The 27,311-nt window shown below is 39.3% G+C and overlaps 1 protein-coding gene across 4 annotated transcripts; it reads right to left on the reverse strand.

The window, feature by feature from the left end:
- Positions 1 to 1,003: 1,003 nt before the first annotated feature.
- Positions 1,004 to 27,253, reverse strand: pisd (phosphatidylserine decarboxylase). 4 transcript variants are annotated; one of them, XM_027002117.3, is made up of 11 exons: positions 26,609 to 26,780; positions 24,610 to 24,674; positions 24,028 to 24,182; positions 12,461 to 12,611; positions 10,894 to 11,514; positions 7,959 to 8,124; positions 5,436 to 5,672; positions 4,907 to 5,045; positions 4,575 to 4,721; positions 3,211 to 3,371; positions 1,004 to 2,655 (listed from the first exon to the last, which is right to left on the reverse strand). In XM_027002117.3, exons 5-11 carry the CDS (start codon positions 11,166 to 11,168, stop codon positions 2,431 to 2,433), a joined length of 1,350 nt encoding a protein of 449 aa, XP_026857918.3. In that variant the 5' UTR covers positions 11,169 to 11,514; positions 12,461 to 12,611; positions 24,028 to 24,182; positions 24,610 to 24,674; positions 26,609 to 26,780; the 3' UTR covers positions 1,004 to 2,430. The 4 variants fall into 4 exon arrangements, with proteins under 4 accessions (XP_026857918.3, XP_026857920.1, XP_035383107.1 ...); XM_027002119.3 differs by having other exon boundaries at positions 11,166 to 11,514; positions 26,609 to 26,773; XM_035527214.2 differs by lacking the exons at positions 7,959 to 8,124; positions 10,894 to 11,514; positions 12,461 to 12,611; positions 26,609 to 26,780 and adding an exon at positions 27,156 to 27,253.
- Between the last annotated feature and the right edge of the window lie 58 nt (positions 27,254 to 27,311).

A 27,311-nucleotide genomic window follows, 5' to 3' on the forward strand; every position in this document is an offset into this window, starting at 1 on the left:
CTGAAATTACTGTCGCTCTACATTTAATTCAGCTGATTGTCCACATATTGGTGCTTGTAGAACATATCTGGAAGTGCTGACCTCAGACTCATTTAGCTACTTCTGTTGAAATTGAAACATAGATTTAGGTAAGAAAAAACAAACAAAAAATTGCATTATTATCCTGGTGCTGCTCCCAAAATACAATCTCTAAGGACATTATGAACAAAACTCATATATACACACATATGGATTCTGTCCTTTCTTGGCATGACATTTATGATTTAATGTCAAACATGACTATGGACACTTTTGAATACAGTAAAACTGCATAAAACTGTGCTCATCACCATGTTGTTACCAGACACATCAGTTCACTGGAAACTTAAATGTGTATATCCTGATTTGGTTATTTTGTTCAAGGCTCAGTTTAAGATTAAACCTACGTCTAGATTTTCAATGATAAAACACCATTTACTTAGCAATTTAGTCCCAAGAATTTGCTTAATCCATGTGAGAGAAGCACTTCTTCAATGTTTATCCACTAAAGATTATTTATCCCAATATTTTAGTTCTTAAAATTTTGGACATCCTAGTATTTATTATTTTATAGATTTCAATAAATATTTTTCAGACAACTCCAAGACAGAACTGTTGACACCACCAATTTCTTTTAAGAAAAATCCAAAATTTATTAACATTGTAACTAAGAAATGTGTTAAAATCTATGCAGTTAAATTAACTGAATAATTAAAGTCCCTTATGATTTACATGCTAATTTGCTATGGGGCCAAATGCACCCGCACCCACACCCACCCCCCTCCCCAAGAAAACACCAATAGTCTTTAGATCTGAGATAGAAATGGATGATTTTACACTTTCCCACTGGCTTGATACCCTAACAATACTCAAACACTACACAATAATAGTCATATTATTACCATGTTATAGAAGTTCTAAAGCCAAAGCTTTACTTCAGACCAAAACATAAAAAGGCAAGACCCAAAATAGGACTAAAAATGTAATATTTAAGAGAGAAAAAAAGAAAAGAGGTGGTGGGGGGTTGGGGGTAAGATTTCTGGACAGCAAACCTCCTGGGAATGAGAAAAATATGTTAACTGTATTCTTATGACTCATAACCCTACATATGAAAGCCCCAGCACCTCAGGTGGCATCCTAACACTGTTAGAAGCTGTATATCTCCATAGCGTCTCAGTACTTCGATAAACCTTGAATTCATGGCCTTAAGTGAGAACAAAAACGTAGGTGGGACAATTCCATTTATCTTTGTAGCTCATTAGTAAAACCCCATGAATTTTAGTTGCCATTACTGATCCTACATCTACTTTCTTCTTACACCACCTAGTATTTGACCCTTTCTTGAAAGCAACATGTAAAACAAACAAAAAACTCCAGGTAGTATAATTTTCCTAGTTTGTGTATAATGCAATAATGTTTTACTGTGCATACCTGCCACTGATATTGTAGTCCTCTAGTCTTCAGCAGTTAGCAGAACATTACATACATGGGTTATTTCTTCCCAAAGTAGCTTTTCTCAGCTTTCTTTGTGAATTTAATCAATTCAGCCAATAATAACTTAATATTGTTAATTTAATAATTTAAACTACTGAAATTTTAACTTTGGTTTTAGCAAAGCATTTATCAAATGTACAGAAATGTATTACAGTGGAAATTTAGTGTATTGTATTGCACTGTACTTTTCATCAGTGTAGCAGAAGACTAAAGTAGACAGATCTATGATCAGAACTTGAAGGCATAGCCTATATAAAGTAAAGGGGTTTAAATTATCTTTGCAGATATTTCTTGAGCAGTAATTCATCAATTTGTAAAATAAATGTCCTGATTGGCATCTTCACAGAGAAATATATTAAAAGCTAGACATGTATTAAAGAGATATGAAAGAGAAAGAGAAAACAGGTTTAGCATCTTCTATGTTCCTCCTTCTTTATGCATGTTTTAATTCATCTGGCATTCTAGACTGCATGCAAAATGATTTTAGCTGTGTAGAAATGTGTGTCAATGCTTGCTAGATTAACATATGAAAATCCTTTCCCAATAAAAAAGATGACTTGACTAAAGGCAATATGAGTGAAACAAAAAATGTCAAATCTTACATCAAAGAACGTAACAGAAAAACATCTAGAGCAAATTTGTGGTAAACTAAATTCTGTCACAAAAGTGTGTTAATGGTATAAATTTACTATTTTAACAGAGTACTTTACATTAAAAGTAAACTTGATAAAAACCCCTCCCTCCTAAGTAAATAGGAGAACTATAAATCACAATAATGCAATAGTGGTGATGTGCGTGTAAGTAAAAATGAAACCACTCTCCTTGGTGTGCAATGCAGCTTAGTCTGTGAGTCTCTGCCCAGGTTTGCACACACAATAGTGTGTCCATGGACAAGATCTGCTACACTGTGTCCTGCCATCATATACTGCCGAGAGGTTCACCAAAGTGGATCTTCTGGCCTGGTGTGAGGCTGAAAGTGAAGTCCTGCGGAGCTTCAAACAGCAGTACGATGGTGGAGCCCAGGTTGAACTCACCCAGGTGCTCACCCTTACGCATGCACATGCCCTCCTGGTTGTTGTTAGACACATAGCTCAAGTCATTGTATGAACCTTTATTGTAGCGAGGATTGTTTGTGTGCAGCTCCTAAAGAGGAAAAAGTGAATGTTTTAGTTAGTTTTAGTTTAGGAATACACTTTAGTTTAGGATTAGTTTTAGTGCGACTTACCAAATCCAAAACACAAGGAACAAAATGGGTGGTGTTCTTATTCACTTCACTTATTGTCTCACATTATTATTCAACCCTGGCATGTCACCAGATTATCCTGCCTCCCACTAAGGGACTAATTATAATCCTTCAGAGGGATTAATAGCACATACCAGTGACCATCTATTTTAATAGTCTCTTATGGGGACTTGCCTGCAAACTTACTGAATTATTCATAATCACTTTAATATAGCTTCCACTGCCCCCACCCCCTATCTTATGATATAGATTCTCATGAAACATTTTTACTGATCAATGAACAGCTTCAGTAACTTCATAACTAACTCAAAAAAAAACACTGAAAGAAATGTGGAGTACGAAATAGACAACTCTGAAGTCTGAGAGTGGATTAGAGAGCATCTGAACGCATTATACAGTCCAAGTATAGAAGAGGTAGACTTCCTTTAGGTGGGCAAAGAGAAGTGAGTTCTGACCTTGTCAAAGTAGATCCGGATGGATCCAACATTAGTGGCCCCGACGGCAGTTAGTGAAAAGAAGCCGTGTGTCCATTCCCCACTCAGCACCACTCGCTCATTATGACAGAAGAGCTCTTTAATCCACCGTGCTACACCCGGGTTCACTGACATCAGAGAGCCTAAAATACACACACATGCAGGCATTTTCTCAGTGTTGTGCTATATAAATTAAGACAGTCATCCTTTAGTGCATAATGTAAAGGCATATATTTATATATTTGTCAATGCGTTATAATGCCCTTCAAATCATGCCTAACTTCTCACACATTCAGTTTTTCATTCAGCAGTAGTGAAATTACCAATCACCTCTTTCTTAAATATGATTTTGTGATTCACTCAACTATTAAGGCTCCACACTCCTTTTCTAACAATATGATTTTGAGAAACATGCAAGAAAGACTGCATTTTATATTATTATTATGATAAAATAGGAAAATAAATTGGAGGGATTGTATGCAACTTACTTTAACGATGAAGCTTGCCTATCTAAAGTAGCTTCCCAGCTAACTGGCAGCACATATGTGATTGCAGGCTCATGATGCACTCTGTGCATTATAGCTTATTTATGTTTGAAACATACTAAAGGAGTGTCTGGATAGTGCTTAAATTAACTTGCTGGTAGCAGGGCGAAATTGCAGACAGAGCTGTTAATGTCACTGTAATGCCATCTTGTCTACAGCCATGGAACATTTCTTACACTCAATCCTCCAATACATCATATATAATACATATATAAGCATAGTGTTGTACAAAAGTAATGAAAAGTATACTGACACAAAGAAACATTAAATTAACAAGTACATGCCCAAGTCTTTAAATGATATCATTGGACTAAATACTACAATTTTGATACAAATATCAATTAGCAGGGACAATCTGCATTTACAAGTTTAAGTTTGAAGTATCATATCATTGCTATTACTTCCAGCTTCCTGTAAAATTCCCCCTTCATACTGGGATGCCCCCATGTGGTTACATAAGGTAATACCAAGTCATGTGCTATGGAAGAAAGCAATTCTAGTTGTTTAGGACAGCTTGCCATAAAGTATAAAACTTTAGTAAAAAGATAAAAAGATAAAATCAGTACTGGTATATACCTTAAAATGGTCAATCTAATATTCATGTATATTCACTTACTGTAAGTCTATAATCATATGGCAGGTTAAGAGACCACAGCCATGAATTCCCTCCCTAAATCCCAACATTTGAAGAAAAAAAAAAACCTGAGCTTATTTCAATGATATCTCCATAGTGCCTTATAAATGTGTGGATAAAGGGAAAGGCTGGGAGAGAGCATGAGAGAGCTAAAGCTCTTTAGTTACCAGGGAAGTGGCGCCTGTGTGCAACTCTCCAATCAGTGGGGGAGTGGAAGCAGTGGTAGTCTCCGGGGGCTAGATACACCACACAGTGGAACAGTTCATTCCCTTCCTTTGTCACCAGAAGGTCCTGGAAGGAGCTGTGGTCCTCATCTACCCCACAAAACACACACAACACATACATACCAAGAAGACGGGTATTAAAAGACAGTATACTTCTAATCATCCTAACAAATCTACAAGAAATACAACAAGTGAAAGGAGCATAATAGAGATTCAGATTAAAAATTCAGCCTATGTTTATAGAACAGTTTCTGAGGCTTGCTCAAGGGACTCACTTCTGTTAATGGCTATGCTCTCTGCCCATGTGCAAGGGCCAAGAAACGTCTCAAGAGAGTAGGTGACCCCCTTCACCTGCTCCACCTCACAGTTCTTTACTCTGCCAAAGTGCAGGATCTTGCCATCAGCCGGGCTTATCTGAGATAACACAGCACAAGGCAGTCAAGAAGGCTGCTGGCGTGTTTAGTGTTCTGTTCCAGATAGATCATGGAAGATCAAATTTGTCAAATTTGGGAAGCAATTCAAGTTTTAGAATTTTAATAGTTAAGAAAGAAAAAAATCATAAATTATGTTTTTTGATGAGCAAATTAGCTAAAATCATACATTCTAAAAAATTAAAAACCTGAATTGTCTGAATTCTATAATCCACCAGAGAATAATGCAGACCCCACTGCAGAGGTCAGAAGTAAGACAAATGCATTAATGCTGTCACTATAGTTGGAAACACACAGGCCCACTTACCACACAATGGGAGTCACACACAGGCCCAATTACCACAAAGTGGGACTCACACACAGGCCCACTTACCACACAGTGGGAGTCACAAACGGGTCGGGCATGTGGTTTGAGCTTGCGTCTGAAGAACTCTCCCAGGTTCCTGTAGTGCTGCAGGTCCTCCACAGCAGCCTCCTTCATGTTCACGCCAAACGTCCATATGTACAGGCTATAGATGGGCTTTCTTAACCAGGTGGGAAGGTCGACCTGGTTTAACCGGCCCCAAGCTCTGGAGAGTAGCCTTGTAGGTATGGATTTATATATGGTAACCTAGACCAGCAGACAGACTGTTAGGAAACTGGCCACCAGTTTCGTGGTATTACTGTAATACTCTGTGGTCATATGACAATTCAGCTAATGTTTTTGCCTTTTTGTAGAGCATGAAGGCTTGCACCATACAAAACAAGTCATGTGTAGACACTCTGAGAACACACTGTATGAAACCAATGAGAACATATGGTGTAGGCTTGTTACATAAAGAAAAGAGAAAACTGCAAAATCAATCATGATCGATTCTAGAACAAAGGGAAACCCATTTCTGTTGATGACCTTTTCAAGAATGACAGCTTGACGGGCTGTACATTAAAGGGTGGAGGCAGGATTTTTCATTCTGCAACTTTTTTTCATTCTGTGTATGTCACAAATCAATTTCTCAGACATTACTTTTTCCAAGGTTCACACCTCACTGCTCTGAAGGCCTCATTTTACATGAACACGTCAAGTCAAATTTATTTATATAATGCTTTTTATAACAGTTGTTATCACAAAGCAGCTTTACAAATGTCCAAGTCCAAGCCCCAAGTGAGCAAGCCGAGGGCAACATTGGCAAGGAAAAACTCCCTAGAGCATGAGAAAGAAACCTCAAGAGGAACCAAGACTCAAAGGGGGTCCCATCCTCCTCTGGCTGAACACCACCAAGGGATAACTCATCAGTTTGAATAAAAGCATGTGATTCAAGGCATCTGCCATGCACCGTGCACTAGAGCTCTTGGATTTATCAGGCAGACATGGTTTTACAAATGGTGAAACTGTCTTATTTCTGCTTCTGCCCTTGAAAACCTGTGCCATATTTATGCACATGAAACGTTGTGGGTGTTTTAAAATCTGCTGTAAAAGTGTTCCAAAAAGTGAATTCCGAAGAGTGTTCAAAAAAGTGCATTCAGAACAATGCGATAACCATCTCTGGATCAGGAGTTCTTTTCAGGAGAGATGAGGGAAAACCTGATTCAGTACAGGCTCAAGATAGCAGCTGAGGCAGGATTATACCTGCTCAATGTGTTCACTGCAAGTAGATTATGATATTCTGCTTCGACTTTAGCTCACTAAAAGGAACATTAAAAGTGTTACATACGGGCAACCTCTAGGTTAATATCATAGTATTAGGTCTCTAAGATAGTTTTTAGCAGGTTCAGGCGTGAAGGTAAATATTGCATTATAAAGCTGCTAGCTACAGATTAGGTTAAATATCTGTATTCCTCAAAATCTTAAACATACCAGTGGAGGTCTATTTTAAGGTGTACATAGGTCCTAAAATACTTTTAAAAAGTTTAAGAATATAATGTAAACAGAATCCTTGCCTGATAAAGACATTAGGGCATTGAAAAATGTATTTGATATTAAACACAAATTAGTGGACTTAATAAAATTTAAATTGTTTATACTTCACAAAAGCTAAATGTAGTTGAATTGACAATATTACTGATCTTTTGCATATTTTATCTGAAATTGTAGTTTATATATATACACACCATTCACAACATATGTAAACCGCAGCAGGTAATGACATTTTATACATCACTCTTACTCCTGTGAGACTGTACTGACAGTACATGCCTATATATTAGCTACTCTGTAAACCAATTTAGTTCAAGCAGCATTATAAAATAGCAGGAGCACACCACTGAATAATATAATCAGCTGTCTCAGATCTGATGTACAGTACCTGTGGCCACCCAGGCCTGACGGGTGCACACTGTGCACACTGTGTGAACAACTGTGCTGTCAGAGCATGCAAGGCCTACTGCTTCTATTCACTGGCTGCAGTGGCCAAGCAGACAAAGCATTCCTCAGTTCAGTGTGCCTCAGCAGGACAATGGGTCTTTTCACACAGGGATGGGGAGAGTGCATACGCAAGCAGCCATCTGCACTGGCCATTCTTACCCTCAGTGACCCCTTTTCACCATGCTCTGAGATCAGCTTGGCAAGGTTTCTTAGAGTGGTGGCAGGACAGAGTTAAGACATGGGGAACTGGTCCTGGTTCAGCATGCCACGGATAATTTTTCTCTAGAATAAAGTCTGCCCCATTGCTTCCATTTTTACAAAATACAAGTCCATCAAACAGTAGACAACTACTTCACAATAAACCTAGCTCACTGCATAAATATTTATTTATTCAGTGTCCAAAGGTCATTATGAGTAAAACAGAAACAAAATTTAGGGGTTGTCTCTGGATACTGAAATTTTGTACACACACATGCTCGCACACACGCTCGCACACACACAAACACAAACACAGTTGTTTGGATCCGGGCTTTGTGCCTTTCCTCCCAGACTTACTCTGCTGGTGGGGCGCCATCCCACCTTGGCAAGGGGCTTAAGCGCTCCAAATGGCAAGATGTAGTAGAGGAAGGAGAGTGGCCATGAGCGCAGGCGGGCGGTGGGCCGGGACATGCAGCTCAGCTGGCCAAGGCGCCGCCGCAAGGCCAACTGGGGGAACTGTAACCTGCACAACATGCATGACACAGCCAATGAGGCCAAGAGTGCAAGCTATACCACAGCAAAATATTGACAGAGGTGAGGACAGGGGGTGGGGGGCATAAAGCCAAAAAGTCTCACACACTGAGGACACAAACATACTGATACACAAAACACACGCCACGCACACAAACATAAAGAACAGTTAACAGCTGAAATGATCAGAGAAGAGTATAGCAGATTAGGAGTTAGAAAAAACAGGTGGGAAAAGGAAAGGATAGCAAAATAGGTCTCCACTGTTGTCACATAATGAATCATCATTATTATATTTACAGTTATATACCACCCTCTTGAAGATGTTCTCATCCCACTGCTTACGGTAGTCTGTAGACATTCTCTCAGCCTTATAATTTGCAGCTGACCTACAATCTCTAAAAAAAAATGGGAACCCTAAGAACCCTGCAGCTACCATGGCAGCAGTGCCCTTACAACATTTGACCTTTGTAATTTTCTCACCTTCATTCTGATCCTCTGTATTTCACTCACACACACACACACACACACACACACACACACATATATATATATATATATAGTAAAACATGAGACATTGAAAGAATGAATTTAAAAAATGAACTGCTACATATCCTGAACATAGAAGAAAAGGATATGTCAACAGTCCCACTGCAATAGTATCTACATATAAACTTGTTCATCAGGATAATTTCAGATACGCCACCAGAGAATTAGAACGTACACCGGTCCTCTCAAATATCTCATCTCAAAGTGGAACATTGTTGTCAAAAACAGCTAGCAGAATTATATCTGCCAGGTTAGATCTGCACGCTATTTTTGGCTACAGCACAAGGGAGGATGCGGCCTTGTCTCACAACTGGCAGGGAGAGACTGGGGTACAGCACATGCAAGAGATACCTTTTCCATCCTGGGCACAGAACAGGAATGGCAGCTTCTTTTGCTCTTAAACTAGAAGAATTGCTTTGTGAAGAGCACATGGTGTGAGGTAAGGGTGCTAATTAGCTGGCTAAAGCAGATTAGCTTTAGTGTGATGATGAAGTGGGTCATATTTGGCCCCACAAGTGATGAGGCAGCAACAGTGGTGTTCACAGAGACAGTACAGACCAGTAACAATGACAGCTTTCTCTAGCTTCAAATACCCTGTCTACTCTAATCAGGAAGACTGCTAGCGCTTAGCTGCAGACAATGAGGGTTTAGACACTGACACCCTCCCACACTCTCTCATACACACCTCACCAATCCAATAAGACGTGGACTAATTGTAAAAGGTTTCACAGGTTGAACAGTTTCACATTCTACTTTGCCACTCGCCAAAGCCAGTCACACACAATCCTGGCTGGATTCACTGTATTATAGACAGGAGTGGTCAGGTACACTACTAAATAAGTTCAACTAGATAGGAGCTTTCATGTGACGTGTGACTCAGTTTGAGTTAAAATCTATTTTTCTGTGGTCATTGCAACATGCTCTGAATAGTGGCTGACTGCCACAAAGACAGACAGATATTTTACAGTGATTTTTATTCAGAAAGCACATGGACATATAAATGGTGCAAGCTGTAAACTTGAACAGCCATGATATGCTAGCCTCATGTCCTTCATCAGATGTTTCTTTCTCTATTGTCTATTCTTTGTAAGCATTCATTTATTTTAAACCATGAGACTTTTTTGCTGTGCAAACAGTTAAAATGTATGTTAGTGACTACAATTTCACAGGCAATTTAACAATAATGGTTTATTTATACTAACAGCAGACTGTAGCTTTAAAACTGCATCAGTAGCCATTTTCAAAATCATACTGCTTATGTGCTTGCTAGCTATATTATGTAAGCTGGTTCACTGCCGCGCTGAGTGAAGACAGGTTAGCTGCCTTAGATCGCCCTGCACTGATCATTAATAGCTTTGAATGATCTGAGCTCTCACGCTTTGTTAATGTTAATTTTTGTGTTAAAGGCTTTGCTGTCCTTCCCCCCAGTCTGTCCAGCACCGATGTAGAGGCGTGAAGACCACTGCATCTCACTTGTTATTCATGCCACACATTCAAATGCTAAATACTAATAGTCTAAAACTGATGGTGTGACTAATGAACAACAATGGACACACACTACTCTACCCTTCACACGCTAATCTACCTTCTCGTCTTCTTGGTAGGCACATATAGCCAATCACTGGCTGTGTAGCCTAGTCTTCATTTCCTCTAACTGTCTTTCTTGTTATAGAGGGATGCAGTGAGCCTCCACTCCGTTGGCCTGAACACAGTGCTGTTTACATATACTGTTCAGATGGGCTTCCTGGCAAGAGCTTTAGGGTGTTAGGCCACAAGTAGGCCAAACGCAGTCCTACAGCTTTATGAACTGGGCAGGTTACTGCTATAAACCATCCAGCCAACATGTTTCCTTTACCTTCAGCCAAGTACAGGATATCTAGCTGTCAAACACTGAACAACTTCTAAACCTGTATACCACTTCAAGCCACCAGCTCCCTCCTGCTCGCTTTTCCTTTTCCTGCACACTCCTGTGAACGTTTTTCTTCATCTTTGTCAAGCTCTTTCTCTCCCAGTTAAACACTCTACACTCACCCATTCTGCTAAACACTCCTTTCATCCGTTAACACTAAAGAGGTGTGCCATTTCTCTCGCTCTCTCTCACACACACACACACACACACACACACACATGCACACGCACACATGCACACGCACACACGCACAGAGCCTGTGCTCTATTCTAATATCACACTCTCTCCATCCTCCTCTCTCAGTACCTGAATCGGCTTTGGTGGCTGAGCTGAATGGCGCCCCCTTGGGCTCTGGAGCCCCCAGCACTGGCGTTGTTGACGCCGCCCGCTGGCCCCCCTGTCGCTGCCACAGAGAAGAAGGAGGAGGAGGAGGAGGAGGAGGAGGAGGAGGAGTAGGAAGAGGAGGAGGAGGAGAAGGAGGAGGAGGAGGCAAGCGTCCGGAGGCGCCGCACATCAACCCTAACTCTGTGGAGATTGTAGCAAGAGGACGGCCTGGGCAAAGCCCTGCAACATCTCACCATTTCCCAACCCTGCTCCGCTGCGACTGCTGCTGCTGCTGCTGCTTCAGGCTCTGCTGACACATGATCACTGCGCGAGATTAACGGCCTCCGCGAGCTCTAGTCCCCCCTCTCTCGTTCTCCCTCTACAGCTCTCGTCCTTCAGCTCCTTTGCTTCTGCTGGTGTTTTTCTGCTGCAATGCCAGAAACCCAGTCCCTTCAGTGGGTCACTGTGTTATACTGTGCAGCTGCGATTGGCTGGCTGACTGGTGGTTCCGCCTCCTTCAGGAAGGCTGCTGACAGCAAGTGGTTGAAGTTTCCAATGGAGCCAGGAAAATTGTGATTTGAAAACGGGGTGGAGCAGGGTGTTCTAGAAAGATACAATACAGTCAAGCATATGCTCAGTGGACCCTGTACTCGGCATGTTACCACGGGGGTGGGGTGGCGGGACATTGAAGCCTGAATGTCTGACTGCTCTGTTCACTCACTCTTTGAAGCTATTAAACTAGAAACACTTAGCTGCATCAACCACTAAGTCAGCCTGCAGCTTAGAACAATCCTCTTTTATACAAACTACAGTTGCTGGTAAATACTGAAGCTGTATATATGCTCAAAATGGAACTTTTTACAAAATTGTATTGTAAATTGTAAAATTATTTGTAATGCATACAAATCTAATATAATGAACCCAGAATGCATAATATTGTGTCAGATTTTAAGATTTTTTTCTGTCTGTATTCTGTTTTTCTGTCTGTATTCATCAACACCTTATGTACATGTACATAGATGGTACTAAAAATTCATTTAAAGAAAATAATGTTTTGCAAGGTATATTTGCCCATGGTATATTTTTTCCAAAAGAGCTTGTCATATCATCAGAGAAACTGTACTGTAGTCAGAACATCTGAAATACTTTTGGATAGAGTGATCATGACTAAGTCTTCACTGGCACATTATAAAAAGTACAAAGCAGCTGACTTTCACCACAATAATATTATACACTTAAAATAAGTTAAATAACAACATAGTAAGTGATTACCTGTTTTGTCCATTTCAGAAACTATTATGTGACATACTGAATTAAAGCTCTGTAAAACCGTAACCATAGCTTTTAAGATAGCCTTTATGATACCCATACACTACCTCATCTCAATGCGACATCTTGCATTGACTGATGAACTGAACAAACGTCACTTAAAACAGACATTTACAGGCAACCTATAATCTTACTTCTAGCATTTAGCTTCACATTGAATACAACCAGATTTTACCTACAACAAGCACCTTAGACAGAAGGTAAACTTTTAAGAACTTACTTTCAGAGGCAACGGTTTAGCGTGCTGAGATTACTGAGTTACAGGAAGTTCTCCCTCTGCTTCCTGTCTGGTTTTTAAAGGAAGAGATTACTCATGAGTCTCTCTCTGTGTACTGTGCTCTACACAGCTGCTGAGGATTCTTTAACAGCCTCTAAGGGTGACATCATCATATATTATCAGTTAGACCAATGGGAAAAGGTCTCATTTATTGTCTAGCCACGATTTATGATTAAAGCCTCCCTATTATCCATCTATGAGCTAATAGAGGTTGTTATCAATCCTCTATCAATAGGCAATTTCTACATTATTCTACATGATAGTTTTGATGACCAAACTGGCACTATTTTGGGATAATGTGAGGCAGAACAATTGTATTTGAAACACAAGACATTTCAAAGTAGTAAATCTGAGAATCTATGAGAATGATGCACAAACATAATATAAACAAATTAACTGATTACAATTTTCAACATCTGCTTACACCTAAAAATGTATTATTGGTTAAAAAAAAGCAACAAGTCATTGCAAAGATTACGTTACCCCCATTCTAACCAGAATTTCAGCACAGCACTTGAGGTATTTTGTCCAATAGATGGTGAGAACACAAATAACAATATTCAAAGCACTTCTACATATATTACATACATTTTACAAACATTTATGTAGCACTTGTACAATAGCTATTTTCACAAAGCAGCTTTATAGATTTCAAAGCCCCCAGGGAGCAAGCCAAAGGAGACAGTTGCAAGGAAAAACTCCCTAGACCATGAGGAAGAAACCTTGAGAGAAACCAAGATTCAAAGGGGGTGCCATCCTCCTCTGGTTGACACCAACACCACAATAACAACAATATAAACAATAATGAATAAAATAAGTAATGAGAACAGATAAGCAATGAAGGTCTATTACGGGTTTCTAAGAAATTCTAGCCTGACTTTGATGAGTATAGGTGTGTCTGAAACTCATCTGGCACAAGAATACCTGCCAAGGGTGAAGGAGAATTAGTTGGCTGGGGTGGAGGAGGGGATGGGCTAAGATGGGTTTAGGTTCAGCAACAACATGACATCAGGAGTAGATATACCAATATTCACATTGGAGATACTATGTCCATTCAAACCCTTTTCATTCTATTTATAGCGCAATATCTAAAGCAAAAAAACCCCCCAAAAAACAGAACCAATATTATTATGTAATATTTGCCTGACAAACATATGGCCCTCATATTCCAGCTGTGTTGAGCAGAAGCACTATTCCTTGGTTGGGTATGAACTGAGCAAGGGTCTGACTGTGGCAGCACTGGTCCTAGATTGAAGTCCTTCGGCTTGATTCAAAGAACAGTGGGAGACCAGGCTGATGGCTCATTATGATTCCACACTGGACTCAACCCACTTTCCCTTGAAAAAGAAATCTGGCTATTGTTCCCAGGACAGGAAGCACGTGCAGGTGCTGTATGCTCTTGGGATATGGGAGTCTCTTATATTTGATTTTGTAGGCAGATAATGGGTGGAGGGTGCTGTGTGCAGACATGTTGCTGCACCAGTATGCAATGTGTTGCAGCAAGTTGTTACAAGTTTGAAAAGAGACTTCCAAAAGAGTTTGGTTGTTAAGGTATGTGCAGAGAGAGAAATAAAAATCATCTTAATATCAAGGTGAAAGTTAAAACATGTATAGACTACAGTATCAAAATTTGAGTATACTTGTTCGAAACTTGCTTAAGTTTAATCATAAATCAAGTATCTAAAAGCTGAATTATTTAACATGAACTAAATGTATAACATACTAAACAAAGAGTGTCAAATCAATGTTTAAGAAAACTGGAAATGGTCTTTAAATTTTGGACTATGAACTGAAACTTGGACCAGACTACGTATGTGGCCCTGAATCAATCTTCTTCAGACTTTAGCTATGCACTTGATTCCCATATTAATGGTCTTAGAGGTGGTGTCACTACAATATATGACAAAGAAACACACATTTCTCAAAACACAGGCTTCAAGGTTAACCTTTTTCAATTCCTTATTCTCAATGTGACTGACACCTTTTCTAACCAAGAAACTGTCAGTTGTTTATACTACTTACCATTTACCACTCCCCAGGACCTTTCTGCAAGAACTTTCATACTTTTTAATCAAGCCTAGTATTATCAATGCGGTTAATGATAATTTAATAATTTATCAGATTTAACAAAAATTAATTTACCAGTAGATCCAGAAGGACTTGATCATATAACTGAGCAAACTTTTTGGAAACAAGCTTCATAAGTTTAATCATAAATCAAGTTTGTGAGTGTTTTTTTAGAAAAACATTGGAATTTTCCTTTTACTCAATTGTATTTTTGTTTCTCCTTAAACTAAAGACTGACAAACAGGGAACTAAGATAATGGGAACTGATCAAGCAGAATCCAAGCTAAGCAGCAGACAAACAGGCTAAACTGACTGTCCGTGAGTTGCACCGAGATATCACCACTTGTGGAGATTGTGTCTGTTTCATGTGTATTCCAAAACAGATCCAGTCAAATCTGTTTTAAAAACAATGTTAAACTAGATTATACTAACAATCGCTCTAATTCGAACCTATGATTACTAAATCTTTGTCATCTAAGGCAAATTATTAGTGAATATTATTACTGAATATAATCTAGCATACTTTGTTTAACTGAAACCTGGACGCGACTGCATGAGTATATGGCCTTGAATGAATCTTCTTCTGACTTTAGCTATTTTCATAACTCCCATCTTAATGGTTGTAGAGATGGTGTAGCCACAATATATGACAAAGAAAGAGATTTCACAAAAAGCGCTTCAAGGTTAACGCTTTTCCTTATTCTCAATATGTCTTGTCTTCCAACCAGCAAAATGTCACAGTTTATACTAACTTTACTGTTTTCCAGGGCCTTACTCAGTTTCTGAGTACTTTTTAATCAAGCATACTACTACCAATGGAGTAAATAATATGATAATTTACCAGATTTAACATCGATTTGCCAGTAGATCCAGATGGACATGACAATAAAACCAAGCACACTGAGAAATCCATATTACTTTAGAGAAGATTGCCACATACTAAATTAAAGGTATTTAAAGCTTTTTGGAAAAATAGAATCTATGAATATAAACATGCCCTCACTGAAGCAAAATCACTATACTTATATCTAATAGAAAAAATAAAAACAATCCAAGATTTCTATTTAATACCACATCAAAACTAAGAATCACACAATTGAATCCTGTAGGAATGCAGCAGTAATATGAAGCATTTCCAATTTTTTAATGACAAAGTTGAAAATATCAGGAAAAAAAATAATTCCTCAGACCCTGTTAATCTGCAAATATATTTTAGCTGCTGTCTTGAGGGGCTCATTTCTTTGATAAAGGCTTCTAAATCCTCCTTATGTATATCTGATCCAGTTTCAACTTGTTTACTCAAAGAATTACTGCCCACTGATATAGAACCTATGCTTACTATAATTAATTCTTGTCTTGGTTTAAAAAAAATCTATTCTTATTCCCATGAGTTTTCAATTACAGGCCAGTTTCAAACCTGCACTTTATTTCCAAAATAGTTGAAAAATACGTTTCATTACAATTATCTACCATTTTGCAGACAAATGATATCCATTAATTATTTCAGTCTGGATTTAGATCACATCACAGCACTGAAACTATGTTGACAAAGGTAGTTAATGATCTTTAAATATCCCCTGATAAAGGTTGCATCTATTTACTTATGCTTTTAGATATTATTGTCATTGTAATGAGCCAGGTAGAATCAGATGCTTGCGAATTGTGAAGAGGAACTTTATTAAGGTTCCACTAGATGATCAAAAGCAAATTCAGAGTAATAATAAACAGAGAAATGAAGGGGGTAATCCAAATCCTAGAGAGGTCCAAGTCTGTGTCGAAAGCCAGAAGAGTAATCCAAAAAAAACCAGACGATATCTTCAAAAAGGGGTCAGTCAAAAATCAGAAATGATAAAGACAAAGCACAGGTACAGTACACAAGAAAACTAATCAAAGAATCGTGGGAAATCCTAGAGGCAATACTTTGCTGTGATTGTGTGTTAGAAACAGTCTTATACACCTAAACTCTCTGAACACACAGGTGAGTTCAATATTCTGGTGATGATGTTCTGAATGAATGTCTCCGATTGGCTGAGTTGTTGGCTGGGTGCTGAACAGGCTGCTGGGTAGTGTAGTCTGGTTGCGAGTCAGGCAGTATGACAGTACCCACCACCAAAGAGTCTGGGACGGCCAAGGCACGAGGACAACTACGACGACCTCTTGTCAGCACGGCGACCCTTGGTCCCACACCAGAATCCCCCACAGGAAGGTGGCGAGAGCAACCCTGCGGACGAGGAGCAGGTTTGTATGGGAACCTCGTGTGGAAGTCCAAAAGGAGGCTGGGATCCAGTACATCACAGCGAGGGACCCATCTTTTTTCCTCAAGGCCAAATCCCTCCCAGTCCACCAAGTACTGTACCACACTTGCCCTCGTCTGGGAGTCCAGAAAGCGGCGCACAGCATACACCAGGGTGTATCAATTGGTACCGGCTGGGTATCAGCTGGAGAAACCTCAACAAGTGGACCTGAAATAACAGGCTTATGGAGAGACACATGAAATGATTTCGAGGTGCGGAAATGTGACGGCAGGTTGAGTTGATAATTGACCTTGTTGTTGCGCTTGTATACCTTATAGGGGCCAATATACTTGGGACCTAATTTGCAGCAGGACCCTAGCTTACGGAAGTCCCTTGTGCAAAGCCACACTCAGCTGCCTGGTTCGTAGGTTGGGGTGTCCCCTCTGTGTCGATCTGCTGTCTCCTTATACCTTTTTTGGCCATGTTTGATGTGCTGGTGTGTCTCCTCTCAAACCCTCTCACTACATGGCATCCAATCGTCGACCGCCGGGATGTCAGCAGTTTGAGAAGTCCACAGAACCATGGGTAACCTAGAATGCACTTGAAGGGTGTTAGGCCAGTGGAAGAACTAGTGAGGGAATTCTGTGCCATTTCTGCCCAAGGTAGGAATTTGAACCAATCTGAGGGATTATTCATGCAAAGGACCGTAAAAACTTGTTCAGTCCTTGGTTAGTTCTTTCGCATTGACTGTGGGTGATTGTTAGCCTCACATCAGGCTAACAGTTACCCATAGTTGTTCAATAAAGGAAGACCAGATGCGGGATGTGAACTTTGGTACCCTATTGGATAATATGTCCTCCGGGATGCCAGAGATATGTAACACTTGGGTGAACAGTGTTTCAGCAGTTTGTAAGGCTGTGGGTATGTTACTGAATGCCAGGAATCTCACCCCTTTAGAGAACCTATCTACTATGGTGAGAATAGTGGTGTTACCTTCGGAACATGGGAGGTCAGTGACAAAATCCACAGCAATGTGAGAGCAGGGTCTTTCAGGTACCAGAAGTGGCACGAGTTTTCCTGCAGGAAGGGTCTTAGGAGTCTTACTTTGGCTACAGATAGAGCATGATGAAACATACTGGTGAACGTCCTTGGTCATACTCTCCCACCTGTTGGCCAGGAGCTGACGAGTATGGCTCTCCCCCGGATGTCCCGTAGTGAGGGAGGAATGAACCCAGGTCATAAGATGGTCCTGGTAAGAGGTAGGCACGTAACGTTTTCCCACTGGACATTTTGGTGGGGTGACAGTGCTTTGCGTGGCTAGATCAATTTCTTCGTCTATAGCCCATCATATGGATGCCAGGTGTACCCAGGTAGGTAAGATGGTTTCTTTAATGTCCGACTTATCAGTCTCCCCTAGATGAATATGGGACAGAGCATCAGCTTTCATGTTACGAGTTCCTGAATGATACATGATCTTGAATTAAAATCTTGAAAAGAAAATGGACCAACGATCTTGGCGGGGATTCAATTGTTTGGCTGCACATATGTACTCCAAGTTTTGGTGATCAGCGATCACTAAGAAAGGATGATTAGCCCCGTCTAGCCAATGCCTCCATTCCTCCAAAGTTAGTTTAATGGCCGATAACGTGCCTTCCCCCTATGCCAAAGTTCTGTTCCGCCTGGGACAATTTTCTGGAAAAATAGGCCACTGGGTGTAGTCTTGTTTCTTTATGTCTTTGTGAGAGCACTCCTCCAACCCTGATACTAGTAGCATCAGCCTCTACTACAAATGGGATGGTAGGATCCAGATGTTTAAGTCTCCTCTCCTCCTCAGTTAAACGAGAGGAATCACATTGCATGGGTTCTTCCAAATGTTTGTGTCTAGGCTCAGGCTGGGAGGATCGTAGGTAAATCGGGTCTTACTGTTTCTCCGTGGTCTTCGTTCCTGAAGGAAGTGATGTAGGCAGATGGCAAGCGCAATGAGTTGGTGTAAATCCAGCTCATCATCCCGACAGGCTAGCTCATGTAACAACTCCGAATTAAGTCCATTCCGGAAAGTAACGATTAAAGCCGCGTCATTCCGCTCACTACCAGCAACCACAGTGCAGAATTCGCAGGCATAATCTGCTACCGAACAGTTAGTGAGCAATTCACCGCAGGCTCTTCCCTCATGTGGGTGGTCAACTTGAGTCTAGCCAGAAACCCCTCATAAGATGATGTTTGTATACTCTCCCAAACAGCAGTGGCCAAATCCAACACCTTCTCTGATATATGGGAGGTAAGGAAAGAAATCTTTTCTTGGCTAGTGCATGGTGGAATACTGTTGAAATATATAGTACAATGTAGCAGGAAACCCTGACATTTTTCAGGGGAACCATCGTATTTCTCCGGCTTACTTACAGGGAAGGTCGGTCTAGTACTGGGAAACTCGGTAGCTGGTACTGGCATTGGGGTGAGCTGGGTCAAGGTAGTCAACATCTGTAGCCTGAAGGTTAGGTCTCTGATGCATTGATCGAGTTCAGACATTTGTGTCTGTTGAGCCTCCTGGTGTTGGGAGATAGTGTCCATCAACCGCATAAAGCCCTCAAGTTCCTGCTGGTGTTGGTTGAGTAGCTGACCCTGGTTTGTAAGAGCCTCCCTCAAACAGAGAAACAAAAGGGGTAATCCAAATCCTAGAGAGGTCTGAGTCCATGTCAAAAGCCAGAAGAGTAATCCAAAAAAACAGAAGATATCGTCAAAAAGGGGTCAGTCAAAAATAAGAAATGATAAAGACAAAGCACAGGTATGGTACACAGGAAAACTAATCAAAGGACTGCTCGGTATGCTTGGGAAATCCTAGAGGCAATACTTTGCAGTGATTGTGTGTTAGAAACAGTCTTATATACCTAAACTCTCTGAACACACAGATGAGTTCAATATTCTGGTGATAATGATCTGAATGAATGTCTCCGATTGGCTGAGTTGTTGGCTGGGTGCTGAACAGGCTGCTAGGTAGTATAGTCTGGTTGGGAGTTGGGCAGTATGACAGTCATTTTCAATACCATAGACCCCAAAATCTTACTGGATAGACTAGAAACATCCATTGGCCTTAGAGGTCAAGCATTCTCCTGGTTTAAGTCATATATGATAGATAGCTATCAATTTTTCTTTGTACATAATTAATGCATTATGTACATAATAAAATAGGGTGTTCCACAAAGGCCACTACTGGGCCCCTTATTATTCTCCTTATATGTGCTAGTGTTGGGCACAATTATTTGAAAGCTTCCATTACATGGACGACACTCAGTCATATATATCTGCCAATTCTAATTATGCTCATAAACTTAAAATTGAGGACTGTGTGATTGGCAACTAACATTCTCTTTCTGAATTCTGATAAGACTGAGGTACTACTAATGGATCCAAGGCTGCAGGAGGCATATTATCTAATAGTTTATTAAATGCTGATTACTTTTCAGTAATTAATTATATTCAGTATTATTGGCTCTGAGCTCTCTCATCTCTCAACACTCACATATGAAATCATAACATTATAATAACATTATTCCATTTACATACTACTAATAAACTGAGACATATACCTTCCTCATCAGACGCAGAGAAATTGGTCATTGCTTTTATTTAATCAAGATTTAATTACTGTAGTAGACGTCCAGTTTGATGCTCCTAAATGTTATTAAATACATTTCAAATTGTACAGAATACAAAACTGGCTCCAAGTTAAATTTTAAATCAACTTTAAAATACTCCTATTGATATATAAAGCTTTAAATGGTCTGGCCCCACAGTATATGCATGAACCCACTGTATACTAAAACCTACCTTGCCTACTGAGAGTTTCTTAGTTCCTAGAATTACTAAGATTATATCTTGGGAACAGCCTTCTCCTATAAAGCCCCTCAGTTATAGAACAGCCTTCCAGCTTTAATTCGGGACTCAGACATACTCCCAGTTTTTAAATACAGGCTAAAAATGTACTTATTTATTCAAGCTTTTGTTTTTTTTTTATATAAAAGGAGCCTGATATCCTGGGGTATGCTGACCAATGGCCTCTCTACTGAATATGGACTGTTAATGTGCTGTTCATCTTTATAGACCTAACTACATCTTTCTGTTTGATTTGCATGTTCCTGTGGAGATTATGGCAATACTGGACTAGACCTGCTCATGAGTGACAAGACAACACTAGTGAATGTCCTGGTGCTACCAGTAGAAATGCATGTCACCTACTTTTATGGCTTCAGATGGAATTCCATTTGCTTAAAGAAACCAAGAAATTACATTGGAAGAGAAATTTATTACCATTCTCCAAAAAGGGAATGTAGTTTTATATAAACACACATATAAGAAAATAAGTGATTATAGACAAATATGTAGTATGAAGCATATAGTGCCTGATTTCAAGCTAGTATACTCATTGATTGGCACCTGAGGTTGTATCAAATGTTAGTGTCATTATACTGACAGTCCTACAACTCGAAATACAGAGAATCAATATATCACCACTCTCCATTGTTCAGGTGCCCACTGTGACAAAGGTCAGCAACAGGTCAAATTAAATGACATTTAACAAATCCATGCTGGAGATACCCTATCTATCTGCAGTAATTATTGCCTACAAAACCAGATAAGGAAGTGCATTCAAGGCTGATAAGAGCTGAAATGCAATAGACAAACTGGAAAAAAACCAACCTATCAGATGACATTAACAAGCTGACAGAATCTCACCCCATGATCAGGTCATTCCTGCACCTACTACAACAGATGTGGCTGGTCTCAATGCCCAAAATGCCTGAATCAATCACAAACTTACTAAACTAAATATTGTGGTGGCAGTCTGATTAAAAACTCATTATATTCTGACCATCCATGATGTTGGTGGCAATGTCACTATTATGCTGAAGAAAGTGGTGCTGGAGAGAGGTGCAAGAACTGAATTTTGGCAGGAATAACTAAGAATGGTAAGAATTTCACTTTAATTTTTTTGGGAAACACAAAAATGCAAGCGTTTCTTTTCTAACTATCCTGTTTTGAATAAGTGACTGGATATTTGGTTCAATTTTCTTCACGAATATCTCAATCCTGATTATTGATTAAACATCTTTGGAAAATGCCTGCATTAGTGGGCGTTAATAATTTTAGTATCAGTGTTGAAAGAAGACCCACAAATTGACAGGAAGCTGAAAGGGTAAGATGAGACATATGAAATAAAGGATAGTTAGGGTTAGTCTACCAAAAAACCCCACAACCCCCCCCCCCCCCCCCCCACACACACACACACAAAAACACTTGTGCCATGTAAGGCCCGAAGAGTAAAAAGGCAAGTCAGTGAAAGGCAAGGCCATGTTGACCGTTCTGAGCTGAAAAAGCTCTAAATAATTATTTACATACTGTGCCCCATGAAACAATAACAAACTTTTCAACAGAAATATGTTTTCTCAGAGCAAATCCCATATCATCAAATAATGAAGGATACCCACTAAAATCATTATACTAAATATGCTATACATTATGTGACATCACATGATAATATTTAAAGAAGACAATGAGACAAGCTTAGTTTTGCTGGACCTCCATAGGCCACACAGAATTTAAGAAGAATATTTATATTCATACATGCTTTTATTTCTCCTTAGCTTAGCTCCAATGTCCACGAAGTTCATGAAAGCTACAACACATCTGGAAAGTTTTTAGAGCCATTTAAATTTTTCACATTTTGGTGAAGTACACAAGGCTTCCAGAAAAAGAGGACATTTTGGACAGAGGTCTTTCATCAGCTAGCTAACTAGTTAAATACACAATATGGACTATATGGAAAAGAACATCTACACACAGCACCTACAGGCGCTAAAAGAATTAATATGGAATTGCCCCTCCCCTTGCAGCTATAACATCTTCCACCCTTCTGGGAAGGCAAGACTGTGGAGTGTGGTTTTTTTGCCCATTCATCCAGAAGAGCATTTGTGAGACACTGATGTTGGATGAGAGGGTCTGATTCGCAATCTCCATTCTAGTTCATCCCAAAGTTGTTCAGTGGGACTGATGTCAGGGCTCTGAGTGGGCCAGTCAATTTCTTTCAACTCAACTCAACCAGCCATGCCTGATAGAATCTTGCTTTATGCGCTGGGACATAGTCTTGCTAGAACAGAAAAGGGCCACACCAAGTTACTCAATCAGCGGAGTGTTGGAGACTTTTATGCACTATGTGCCTCAGCACTCGGTGACCCCACTCTGTAACTTTATCAGTTCTGCCACTTCATGGCTGATTTGTTGTGGTTCCTAAATGCTTCCACTTTTCAGTATCACCACTCACAGGTGACTGTGGAATATCCAGGAGGGAAGACATTTCACAAACTGACTTGTTGCAATGGTGGCATCCTATTACACTACAACATACTTGACCCATACTTTCACAAATGTTTGTAAAGGCATGGACAGATGTTGTATGAATGGGTGCTTGACATCGTCCCAAACAGTCCACATTACAATCTAGTAACAACAGTGAACCTAATCATTCTTGGGGAGTAATCCAACCCGATAGTCAGTTACCTAATTCATAGCCAATAAGGTGTTTATTGCTGTCTTCACTACTAATGACTTTGTGAGTACTGCTAACTTAGACACCTATATAGGTAGCTAGATACAGATGTGTTGAGATCCCTCACACAAGTGTTTCAACAAATGGCTCTGTCAATCACAGAGCTAAAAAACCTCTCTTACAAAAATTACAAAACACATGCTGATATCTGCCATATCTAAATAATTCAACACAGTAATCTTCTATATGGACACAATGTATATGATGTACATTCATCATAAATAATGAACAAAAATAACAGAATCTTAAAAAGAGAGGTTAAAGAATATGGTACAGAGATGTTCCATGACATCTGTTCATATAGGTGCATGTGCATACACACAGACACACACACATTCTTTGAGCTTGTGCTCTGTACATACAGCACCTCAGTATCCAGAAGCACTGCTTAGCAGTATAAAATTTCCATTTCAAATGGAAAGTCCTTTCCAAGGGTATTGCACATACTGCCAGATGAGAAGGCAAATAGACTAGATATAAGGATCTATTTCTGAAAGAACAAGCAATGGTTGCTTACATTCCAAAACCCAAAGTTGAAATAACCAATTTAACAACTGGTGGAGCCTGAATTCCATGTTTCCAAGCACAGAAAAGAGCTCATGTCCTACCTGTAGCTCACTGGCCAAGCTTGGAGGCAGCTCGATGCCCAGCTTTTCTAATTCACGGAGTTTGTATTTTTCATACTGGTTGTATCCAAAGTAGCCGCTACCAGTTGCAATTAAAAGAGGCAGGGGCCGGATACGGGCTTGGAGTCCTGGAAAGCCTGTGTCAAAAATGAACACAATGCTATCCGTATGAAAAGGCCTAAACAGCATAATCAGACAAAAATCATAAATACACAGACCTATTGTTTCCTATTGTTCAGTATTTGTTTCTCCTTCACATACTGGAGTCATTCAGAGATCATCAAAATATTTAATCAAATAAAATCTACTAAATATAAGCTTGAAAGTGGTACTTAAATGTGTGAAATTAGGCAAGTAGTGCAGAAAATATAGAGCATGCTGAAAAAGAATTAACACTGCCACCAGATGGCTGATTTAAGGTACTGTACACAAGTGCTAATACTATACACATTGTGGTAATGTGAGCCAGTAAACCACAAGAATTCTGCACATACTGGCAGCAGCAAAAGCAGACAGACTCAGACTCAGATATATGTGTACAAAAAATAAAACAATAATGCCCACCCTCTGTATATAAACGAATGTGTTGATTCCATCTGAGTCGATGGGCACTGAACAGTAGCAAGCAACTGCAGAGAAGACAACAAATTAGATTTTACACAGTATGAAGAAAAATCACTGATATTGCTATACACAAGTTTCCAGTTTTCCTGTTCATTTTTAAAAACTAAACATTATTGAGTCCTATTGACCCTTTTCTTATTATTGTACTTAAACATTGCATAACACATTTAAAATTACAAATCAGATGTACTTGGTTTCAAGGGTGTGAAGCACCATGCATACATAGCACCCCTGATAGACAGTGTTTATCTTAGACTTTACAGTCACTCCTTCTCAGCAGATTTGAGAATAAGGATGAGGCAGCAGTTCAGTTTGGCAGATCTGTTTATGAGTCTGACTGCCTATGGGAAGAAACTTCCTACTTTTAGAGGAGTTGGCTCAGATACGCCATAGCCAACGTCCAGAAAAGGGGGCATAAAAACAGTCAATGTGAGGAGTGAGAAGTGAGAGAGATCCCTTCTGATGTTAGAGACATTTTTATACACTGTTATTTGTAAATGTACTTGATGGCAGATTGTTTTCCCTGCACTAGGACTCAAGCTTCCTCACTTTAGGCATAATCATTTTTTATTTTTAATTTAATTTTTTTCTTTTTTCTTTTTCGTGTTTTTCAAGATCTGCTGAACATCCAATTTGTGACCTTTATTTTGACAAAGCTAGTGTAGCAATGCTAAGTGATTGCGTAGTTTACATACGTGAAAAATATAAACTAGGTAAAACGGAATAATTTGCCTTTGCTACTTTCCCTAGCCTTACATGTATGTCCAGTGATGGTTGGTGCTCTGTCCTGGTTCTAACCTCCTCCCCTTCCCCTGCAGCCCGTGCAGTCCCCCAGCGGACTGTGGTTTCTGAGTTAGAGTATGCTGTGTGCAAATTGGCTGCTGCTTCTCATAGGAGTGTGAGTGATTGTAAAAGCTAATATATATCTGTAAAGCATCCTTGAGTATGAGAAAGGTGCTATATAAATGTAAATAACAACAACAACAACAATAATAATAAATGCTTCCCCAACACTAATCAGATGGCTTCTCCACTATCTCCACTCCATGTCCATGTTAGTGATGTCTTCTACCCTCTACTATTATTGCAGTTTTGATATTTTGTGTTATCAATTGTAAGCATCTTTGAGTTCATGAAAACATTATATAAGTCCCCTGTATTATTATTATTATTATTATTATAGTTAATGCCAGTGATTTCAGTAAGGATACATAAGTAGTATCAGGTAGGTTTCTGTTTGTAAAAGTGCAATTACCTCTGAAAGTTTAAAAAGTGTAATCATATTCTTTTTATAGACAGAACATATGGAGATGAATATTGGCAGAGCCCATGGAGGTTCTATGTAAAACTGGTGCTTTACATCCACAGCACTGTGTGTCCTAGTTATTATGCACAATACAGCCATTTCAGTGGAAAAAAGGCAACAGTAAATAAAGGTTTAAGTATAAGAATATTAGCTTAATCCACAAAAAAAGATTATTATTATTAATAATAATAATAATAATAATAATAATAATAATGATTATTATGATAATAATAATAACATTGTATATCCTTGTACTATCCTTGTACTGAGAAGTGTTAAAACTATCCAACATGGCATGCCTCCTTTGTTCAGAGATCTAATTCTTGCAACTAATTCTTCCTCCTTAGTAAAGTCATTAGTGGATTTATATATATATATATATATATATATATATATATATATATATATATATATATATATATATATATATATATATATATATAAAATTATGATATGTAAAATTGAAGGTATTTTCTTAAAGCTCGGGGCTTATATCTTAGCTGTTCCCAGAACTGCACTCTTCTGGATAAATATCTCCGATGTTGTTCCTGGGATCTGCTGCAGCCATTGTCCCAGTTTGGGGGTCACAGCCCCTAGTGCTTCGATTTCTACTGGAGCCACTGTTGCCTTCACCTTCCACATCTTTTCCAGCTCTTCTCTCAGCCCTTGTTATTTCTCGAGCTTTTCATGTTCCTTGTTCATGATGTTGCTATCCCTTGGGATTGCTACATCTATCACCACGGCCCTCTACTGCTTTGTCCTTCACTACTATGTCCCCGAAAGTCCTCAAATCGTATCATCGTTCCTTGAACATGAAGTATAATTAAACAGTGCTCCGTAATTATCCAATTCTACTACTTCTCATATATATATATATATATATATATATATATATATATATATATAATGCATAGTGTCACTATATCAACCTAGCGACAACGTTAGTTAGCTGGCAATCTACCAAGCGATAATTAATCACTCGCTTTAGCATGCAAAGACGTGACATCTTCGCAAACTACCTAGATAATTTAACGCTAACTAGCTAGCTAAGTTAGCATAACTCATTTGTAAATATATCTAGTTTAAATCTCTGCACCATATTAACTATCCAAGAAAAAAAGTGACTGTGTTGTAGTCAATGCTGCTACTTTCAAGTTATTAAAAAATAATAATAATTTACCTATATCTTTTTCCCGTCTCTTGTAATCGCGAGAAACATGCCTTGAGTAAGGGGGCTGCCATTTTGGTTCAAGACTTGGTAAAAAGGATTCTTGAAGAGGATCAGTCTCCACATATTTATGCGCAGACTCCCAGAATTGTTTAATATATTTTATTT

Source organism: Electrophorus electricus, chromosome 8 (assembly GCF_041902795.1).
Source record: "Electrophorus electricus isolate QZ-2024a chromosome 8, ASM4190279v1, whole genome shotgun sequence".
Lineage (NCBI taxonomy): Eukaryota > Metazoa > Chordata > Actinopteri > Gymnotiformes > Gymnotidae > Electrophorus > Electrophorus electricus.